This window comes from Pelophylax lessonae (genome assembly GCF_965119305.1).
Source record: "Pelophylax lessonae genome assembly, chromosome: 11".
NCBI classification, from domain to species: Eukaryota; Metazoa; Chordata; class Amphibia; order Anura; family Ranidae; genus Pelophylax; species Pelophylax lessonae.
In genome coordinates, this window is record NC_138778.1 from 9,373,061 (window position 1) to 9,382,545 (window position 9,485).

At 46.2% G+C, this 9,485-nt stretch overlaps 1 protein-coding gene across 2 annotated transcripts in view; it reads left to right on the forward strand.

Annotated features, from left to right (window-relative positions):
• B4GALT5 (beta-1,4-galactosyltransferase 5) overlaps nt 1-8,954 on the forward strand; it is a 35,143-nt gene extending 26,189 nt beyond the window's left edge. Inside the window, exons 6-9 of one of the 2 annotated variants that reach the window (XM_082272366.1) lie at nt 4,141-4,328; nt 5,235-5,357; nt 5,494-5,595; nt 8,187-8,954. In XM_082272366.1, coding sequence (XP_082128492.1) covers nt 4,141-4,328; nt 5,235-5,357; nt 5,494-5,595; nt 8,187-8,334 — 561 coding nt within the window. In that variant the 3' untranslated portion in view covers nt 8,335-8,954. The remainder of the gene's footprint in view (nt 1-4,140; nt 4,329-5,234; nt 5,358-5,493; nt 5,596-8,186) is intronic. The other variant, XM_082272367.1, reaches the window with a different exon arrangement.
• Nucleotides 8,955-9,485: the final 531 nt, after the last annotated feature.

Genomic DNA, 9,485 nt, shown 5'->3' on the forward strand with positions numbered 1-9,485 from the left:
AACGAGAAGGTGTGACACCCATCTACCGTCTGCACCTCAGTCCTGTGATTCCCCTACCTCAGATCTCTTATCCTCCATCCTCAGATCTCTTATCCTCCATCCTCAGATATTTGATCCCTCAACCTCAGATCTTTGATACCTCAACCTCAGATCTTTGATCCCCCAACCTCAGATCTTTTTGATTCCCCAACTTCGGAACTTTGATCCTCCAACCTTGGGTCTTTTATCTCCCAACCTTAGATCTTCAACCTACCTATCTTGGATCTCTGTTTATTCCGATCCCCAGTGTTGGAACTCCGATCCCTTAATCTTAGATCTAAGATATGCATGGAAAAAAAGTGCAGCGCTGCTTTAGCAGCCCTTCCTGCTGTTCAGGGTCAGACCCAGTAGAGATACCTGTTATTTCTTTGCAAATTTTGGGCAGTTTGTACGATTGTCATAGGATAACTAATGTATATTGGATTGTACATTATATCATTGGATTCTAAAATGATTTCCAGGTCTCCTTATTGACTAAACAACATTTACAATTTTAAAGTGGAGCAGAGTACAAGAAGAAGAACACAATTGGCTGAGATATGGTTGACCATTGTTGGTTTATATGGTGCTTCTCTTTAAGCCAGGCATGTCCAAAGTCCGGCCCGTGGGCCATTTGCGGCCCCCAGGCCGCTTTAATATGGCCCCACAGATAATTTGGAAAAATCTATTGTTGTGGCCCCTGTGAATCCCAGAGCACTGCTCAGGACCACTGGGATCTCTTGATCTTTCAACACCCATGTTACTTGTGAATACACTAAATGTTAACATCCACCGCCCATCCCCACCAGCTTTATATCCCTTGCTCAATGCGGCCTCAGACTTAAGGCCCGTACACACAATACGAAAATCGGAAGTAAAATTTTGTCCGACGAACGATCTGCCGGATTGTTCGTATAGTGCTTTTAACAGCCGATAACGAATTCTCGGACGACAAAATCTGGATGTGCAGGCTATAAAATTTTTATCATACGTCAGCACAACGTTCGATTTTTCTTTAATTAGTACAGTTATCGTCCGAAAAAAATCATAATAGCAAGACTAGGCATGCTCAGGAACGAAAGAACACATACAAAACAATTCAACACATGACATCACTTTTGAAGTAGAATTCTGTCGTACGGGAATTTTCGTATGAAAGTAACCTCTTCACTTTCCACATGAGACTAGCATGCAACAAATATCGGACGCAAGATCGTTCGATAATCTGATCGTGTGTACGAGGCTTTAGCCTGATAAGGGAGCACTAAAAAACACAAATAAATTTGGTAGTATGACAGGACCAGCGCTCTCTACATGATAACTGGCATAACACCTGTTTAGATTTGTAATCCATGTGACGAAATGAAAAGTATTCCGTTTGCAATAAACTTTGCATAAAATAGTTATTTTGCATTTAATTTTAATGGTCCAAAGAATGTCAGGCAAAATGGTCGGCCCTCGCGCATGTTCACTTCATCAAATCTGGCCCTCTTTGAGAAAAGTTTGGACACCACTGCTTTAAGCTATAAAGAACACTGCTGACACCTAGTGGAAAAAGAGAGTTTTACCAAGGTTATGATATCTTCAGCATTGAACGAGAAGGTGTGACAGCCATCTACTGTCTGCACCTCAGTCCTGTGATTCCCCTACCCCAGATCTCTTATTCTCCATCCTCAGATCTTTGATCCCTTAACCTCAGATCTTTGATCCCTCAACCTCAGATCTTTGATCCCTCAACCTCAGATCTTTGATCCCTCAACCTCAGATCTTTGATCCCCCAACCTCAGATCTTTGATCCTCCAACCTTGGGTCTTTGATCTCCCAACCTTAGATATTCAACCTACCTATCTTGGATCTCTGATCATTCTGATCCCCGATGTTGGAACTCCAACCCCTAATCTTAAATCTAAGATATGTATGAAAAAAAAAAAAAAAAAAAAACAATACAGCATAAACAAAGAAAAAAAAAAAGATTGGGAACATTAAAGACTAATACAGATGTAAAAGAGCAGGTAACTCTGTCCTGTCCACATCCATCCCCCTTCCCCCAAGGGAATCCTAAGGAAGTCTCGGCCCACAATTATTGTTTCTATTGAATTGTAGTCAACTATGTAGAAAGAACATCCGTAAATTGAGGCGAGCGTGTGAAGGTCATCCATGGCAACCAGGTATCTCTGAACTGATCTTCCCTCTCCCGGAGAGCCACTGTCAAGTTTTCCATTGTTCTTATTTCATCTATCCGGGAGAACCAATGTTTTAAGGTTAGCATGGCAGTACGTTTCCATAAATAGGGGATACACTCCCCAGCTGCATTCAACAGATGTACTATCAAGGACTTATTATAGCGGCGTAGGGGCACCAAGTTTAAATGTAAAAGATATTCTATAGGGTCCCTGCCAAGGTCAACATACACTATATTACCAAAAGTATTGGGACGCCTGCCTTTACACTCACATGAACTTTAATGGCATCCCAGTCTTAGTCCGTAGGGTTCAATATTGAGTTGGCCCACCCTTTGCAGCTATAACAGCTTCAACTTATCTAGGAAGGCTGTCCACAAGGTTTAGGAGTGTGTCTATGGGAATGTTTGACCATTCTTCCAGAAATGCATTTGTGAGAGCAGGCATTAATATTGGACGAGAAGGCCTGGCTCGCAGTGTGCACTCTAATTCATCCCAAAGGTGTTCTACCGGGTTGAGGTGCAGATTAGTCAAATTCCTCCACCCAAACTCACTCATCCATGTCTTTATGGACCTTGTTTTGTGCACTGGTCCATATCATTTGGTGGCCCCTTAGTTCCAGTAAAGGGAACTCTTAAGGCTTCAACATATTAAGACATTTTGGACAATTTCATTCCCCAACTTTTTAGGAACAGTTTGGGGTTGTCCCTTCCTGTTCCAACACGATTTGATAGTCAGGACTTGATAGTCAAGTTCCTCCCCCCCAAACTCGCTCATCCATGTCTTTATGGATCTTGCTTTGTGCACTGGTGTGCAGTCATGTTGGAACAGGAAGGGACCATCCCCAAACTCTTCCCACAAAGTTGGGAGCATGAAATTGTCTAAAACGTCTTGGTATGCTGACGCCTTAAGAGTTCCCTTCACTGGAACTAAGGGGCCAAGCCCAACCCCTGAAAAACGCCCCCACACCATAACCCCCCCTCCACCAAATGATTTGGACCAGTGCACAAAGCAAGGTCCATAAAGACATGGATGAGCGACTTTGGGGTGGAGGAACTTGACTGTCAAGTCCTGATCTCAACCGGATAGAACACCTTTGGGATGAATTAGAGCAGAGACTGCGAGCCAGGCCTTCTCTCCAACATCAGTGCCTAATCTCACAAATGCGCTTCTGGAAAAATGGTCAAACATTCCCATAGACACACTCCTAAACCTTGTGGACAGCCTTCCCAGAAGAGTTGAAGCTGTTATAGCTACAAAGGGTGGGCCAATTCAATATTGAACCCTACAGACTAAAACTGGGATACCATTAAAGTTCATGTGCGTGTAAAGGCAGGCATCCCAATACTTTTGGTAATATAGTATATAAGATAGCCTTACGTCAGATCCCTGATCCCCCTACCTTGAATCTGTGATCCCCCTATATTGGATCTGTGATTTTCCCAACCTTGGATCTTTGGTCCCCCAACCTTGGATCTCTGATTCTCCAGCCTTGGATTTCTGATCCCTCAACTTCAAATCCCTGACAATCCACCCGCCACCTTGGATCTCTGATTCCCCTACCTTGGTTCTAAGATGTCCCTACCTTGAATCGCTGGTCCCCCAACCTTTCATTTCTTCCCCCTTTACTTCATATCTCTTAACTCACAATGTCAGAATCAATCTTGGACCTCAGATAACCCAACCTAGGCTTTCTGACCAACCTACCTTGGATCTCTGACCCCCCAACCTCGGATCTCTGGTTCTTGTACCGCAGATGACTGATCCATCTACCTCTGATCCCATAATTTCCATCTTATTTTATTCTTGTGTATGAAATGGGAGGATGCTGGTAAAGGAAATTGTATTCCTGAAATTTCTTAGAACTTCATTTTAGTCCTCAGTACTGACTGCACTGTCCCAACTCATCAGCTCAGTGACTTATATTGTTTTTTCTCTGCAGACGGGGAATCAGCCATTTAACCGTGCAATGCTTTTCAATATCGGCTTTATGGAAGCAATGAAGGATTTGGATTGGGACTGTCTGATATTTCACGATGTTGACCACATTCCAGAGAATGACCGTAATTATTATGGCTGTCAGAATATGCCACGGCACTTCGCCGCAAAGCTGGACAAGTACATGTACCTGTGAGTTCCCCTGTGTGACATTACCATTGGTAACTTCCCCTTTAAAAAATGCCAGGTGCCTGGCTTTCATGCCGACCCTCTGAATTGAATACTTTGACTCTGTATCCAGAGCAAGGATGCAGAAAGGGATTTCTGACTTTTCTCTGACTTTTTTGGTCTGCATTTCTCAAGTCAGTGACTTGTGGGAGGGTCCACCTGGCGCAACGGCACTAACTCACACACAGTCCAGTTGCAAATAGGAAGAACTTTTAGTGAGAATACAACTAAACCCAACAAGCCCAGCCGAAGGCAGCCCAACCGGGAACACTCACAGGTGAAAAGCAGATTGTAGCAGAGCAGACCTCAGCCGAGCTTACAGCGTCTGTCTTGAGGGGCAAAAATGCGGCCTGGCTGGTCTGAGCCCAAGCGGAAAGGTTTCCAGGAGGAGTAGCAGATCCCTATTCTTTCCCTTCTCATCTGGAACCTTTTCCTGCCGCTATTACTGTCCTTGAAAGACAGGTGACCCTACACTACCCACATGCTAAATGCACGCAAAAATCAGGAGGCAGGGTCTTAAATAGACTCTGCTTGACACCAAGATGGCCACCAGAGTCACATGGTCTGTTAGCATCCGACCAGATCGCTGCCCGTGACCCAGGAAACCACAGAGGAACCATGTTCCCCTTGACTTCCTCTCCATCTGCACTTCTGCTGTAGTTGAGCGCCACCTGCAGTGGAGAAAATAGACTGCACCAGCCTATAGACTGAGAAAGTATTGAAGCCAGAGGATCAGCAAGCATGGTTATCTATATAGTTCTGATAAAAGGTTTCCTGTAAATCCTTGCTCTGATAGGCCCTGTCCTCTATACTCAGACATGCCCTTTCTGCCAGCTAATAGCTGCTCTGCTTTCTGTATTCTCCGCCCAGGCTACCTTATAAGGAGTTTTTTGGAGGTGTGAGCGGCCTGACGGTGGAGCAGTTCCAGAACATTAATGGTTTTCCTAACGCCTTCTGGGGTTGGGGCGGAGAGGATGATGACCTCTGGAACAGGTAAGACCTGCAGAGAACTGGGATGGTTAAGGACTGAAGAGGCTAAAGGTGAAGCCAGTGGACACACAGCACTTCTTGCCCATTCACTGACCATAGTGTATAACAAGCTCAAATATGACTCTTCTCTCCTTCCCAGGGTGCAGTATGCTGGGTTCACCGTGACACGTCCAGAAGGTGATATTGGAAAATATAAGTCCATCCCCCACCACCATCGAGGGGAGGTCCAGTTTCTGGGGCGGTAAGTCTGCTGCTTATAATGAAAAGAAATCATATTGTGTTGGTCAATAAAGGATGCAAAACAAATTTGAGGTTCGATTGCTGTAAGCAGAAGACTCAGAGATTAGATCTGGGCAGTGGCGGCTGGTGTGTATGGGGCGCAGGGGCGCCGCCCCCCCTATCCATAAGTCCGGCCCCCTAATCTATATGCGGGGCGCCGGACATATAGAGCTCAATGGGGCTTTTTTTTAACCATGTGATTAGAGCCAGAGGCCCCCCGAGCCCACCCAGTTGTGTGACAATAGCGAATGAAAATTTGCTATTGTCACACGGATCCTCCTCCTGGCCAATCAGGAAGCGGGTTTTGAGACCCATTTCCCGATTGGCCAAAAGGAGAAGCCATGCCATAGGGCATGGAGGAGGAGGGAGGAGATGCAGAAGACAGGGGGAAGAAGCCGAACCGCTGCTGCCTGCTTCCTGTCTTGCTGTGGTCCGGGGGGGGGGGGGGTACAGTGTGCGGTGGCCTGGTGTGGTCCGGGGGGAGGGGGGTATGGTGCGGTCCATCTGCCGCCCCCTTGGCCCATGGAGCACCAGCCGCCACTGGATCTGGGTGAGGAAGGGATTTGAGAACGACTGTAAATTGTACCTCCCTGCCATTAACAAGATCCTGCTGGGTTGGCTTCAGAATCATGTGACTGCAGTGCATACTAGCACATTATGATATTGCCTTACGGGGCAGGGGACATTTTTTTTTCCATAGACTTTACTACCGCTTTAAGCTTAGGGAAAAACCAGGTGAAAATCTATACTTGGGGTGCTCAACCTTTTGAAGTGCGAGGACCACTTATGTGATTTGGTAACCAGTCGCAGACCCCAACGAAATGAAATAGTTCAAAATTTTGAATTTTTTTATTTTGAATAGCATAATAAACATTTTCCTCCTGCAGCCGCTGAATGTCGGCAGGAGGGAGAGGAGGAGAAGCCGACTTTCACCAAGTGCAGGAGGAAAATGGAGAGGATCAGATCTTGTATCTGTCGGACCCGCCACCCCTCCTGTCCAAGTGCAAAACAGAATGCGACAGGGAGGCAGCACTGGCCCCCTGGAGCATGGGGCAGGGTCTCCATTGCAACCCCTGACACTACACTAGTGGTTGAGGTCTGTAGTGAAAACATCTCATCTATGGGGCTTTACCGCCCCCCAGACCACAAGGGCACACTAGTTCTACACCTGAGCGTATAGTTTACAGGCGTTTTTTTGGGTTTGTTTCAGGCGTTTTTCGTAGGTGTTTGGAGGGAAGCATTGACATCTAACAAAAACGCCTGTAATCTGCCAAAAAAGCAGCTTATGTACTTTTTTGAGCTTCAGGAGTTTTGCTTCAGGTGACAAAACGCTCAGATGTGAACGGGGCCATTAAAAAGAAAGGGATTTTGCTTGTTGGGTGTTTTGAGACTTCAGAGATGAGCGTTTTACGAGCTGTCATACGCTCAGGTGTGAACATGGCCTTACTGTCCTGAGCCGCCTATAAAGCTGCTTTCATACTATACGCTCTGGTTTACCCACACTGCCGGTTCAGCACAGTGCACCAGCGGGTTTGCTTCGGGTTGGCTGAGCTTTGCCATAGACTTTTATAATATCCAGCAGTTGTGGTGCACTTTCAGTAAGTGCACCAAAACATCTGCATTCAGTTTGAGGTTGAGGGCCACATCAGAGGGCTCCGAGGGTCACATCAGAGGGCTCCGAGGGTCACATGTGGCCCACAGGTTGAGCACCCCTGATTTATAAAATCAGTCTGAGCTAACTACAGCCCAGTTAAAAACTAAATTGACATGGTAGCCCCTGTTTAGAACAAGGGGGCTACAAGTGTATGAAGAATCAGAAAGTAATTGTCTACTGGGTGTAAAGTGAGAAAGTCATGTGACTTTTCTGGGCGACAAGCTTTAGGAAAGTCACTTTCTGTACAGTATGCAGTGCTGTATTTTGGCCTAGGCCTACAAGGCCCAGGCCTAGGGCAGCACTCTGCAGGGGGCAGAAAAAAAGCCGCTCCCGCTCCACCTGAGACTCTATTGGCCATTTGTTGATAGAGCTGCCTCTCTCACCCCCCTCTCTCTCTCACACTCCCCCCCTCTTTTTTTCTCTCTCACCCCTCTCTCTCACCCCCCTCTCTCTCTCTCATCCCCCCTCTCCCCCCTCTCTCTCTCACCCCACCCACCTCTCTCTCTCACCCCCCTCTCAGCCTCTCTTATCCCCTTTCTCTCTCTCATCCCCCTCCTTTCTCTCACATCCCCCTCCTTTCTCTCTCTCATCCCAACTCTCTCCCTCCCTCACCCACCCCCTCTCTCTCTCCCTTCACCTCTCACCCCCCCCCCCCCTCTCCTGAGATCTCAGGGGTTCATGCTGGGACTCGTAGTTCTTCAATTTTGGAGGGAGTCACATCCATTAAAAAGGAAAGAGTGGGGCAAATTTACTTAGGAAGGGGAGGGGGGGCGCCCAATTTTAGTCTTGCCTAGGGCAGCACAAAACCAAAATACACCACTGACTGTATGTCAACCATTGCTGAATTCTTCATCAAAAGGATTGTTCTCAGTCTCACCAGATGTGCATTTTCTCTTCAGCTACACTTTACTGAGAAGATCCAAAGAGCGTCAGAACATTGACGGCCTGAACAACCTGAAGTACTCTCCGTATATAACCTATGAACGTTTATATAAGAACATTACTGTAGAACTAACTCCAGAGCTGGCTGTGGTGAGTGATTATTGAACTCAGCAGAGATCTTTACTTCCTGACCAGACGGATCCTTCATAGCATATGGAATGGCGGAGGCTGCGGCAGGCTCGGGAGTACACTACCATCTTTGCTGTAGCCAGTCGTGGAGCTGGCCGCCATAAAGGCAACGCTCATTGGAGACGGAGGACAGCCCCAGCATCTACAAGGCAGCTGCATATCACCAGACGAAAGACTTCCATTGGGGAGGACTTTGTACTTGATATTTCAGATATTTCTATCTCAATGTATGCAGATATTTATAACTTCTTACAGAAGTGGCAGTATACAGTATATAAGCTTCATTTCCTGTTTACATAGAGAGGAGAAGTCAGTATTGTGAACCACTCCTCCTCAGAATTGTCATCCAAGAGGTTGTCTGTATAATCAGATGGGGGGATAAATCTTCAATAGTCACAAGAGAAGGAGCCTGAAGGTCTACCGGTGAGGAATAGCAAAAGTCACAGTGAATGAGCCCAAGCTGCTTTGTCTACAGGGGATGCAGAGAGTCGGGAAGGCACCCCTTCCATTGGGAGGATATTAAGGTTCTACTGTACCATTAACACAGATCTTTTTATTGGTCTCATTCTCTTTTGGTTTTTTATCGAGCGGGGTGGACAGTGGGAAAATATAAGGGTGTACAGTGTCTTATAATGCCTGTGGTGGGTGAATGACCATGGCCATCACATAGACTCTAGCGAGGCTGTTATGTGACCCATAGAGTCCTGGTAGATGGCAGAACATACATTTTGTACACCTGGGCATTAATATAGCTAGGTGTGTACAAAAAGCATTCATTCACGGCATTACCAGTGGTTCAGGGAACAAGAACCTAGAGGAGCTGTCAAAGGACCTAGAGGAAATGCATGAGCTGTCCCAAGATATGATAAACACAGATAAAAGTGTCCAGTTCTTATTGACTACTCTCAGCTTCTTGTAAAACCCAAAAGATCTCCCCATTGTAAGTGTTGGGTAGGATAAAAGTTTATCAAGGGCCCACTCACGCCACCCAATGTGGTACTTTGTGGGAACAGGTGCGTTAATATAATGCACTGGAAGGGATAGGTGTGAATCTAGCCTAATGAATTGTTTCAAAGGCATTTCATGAGTTGTTGTTTTTTTTTTTTACATCTCCACCTTCCACCCTT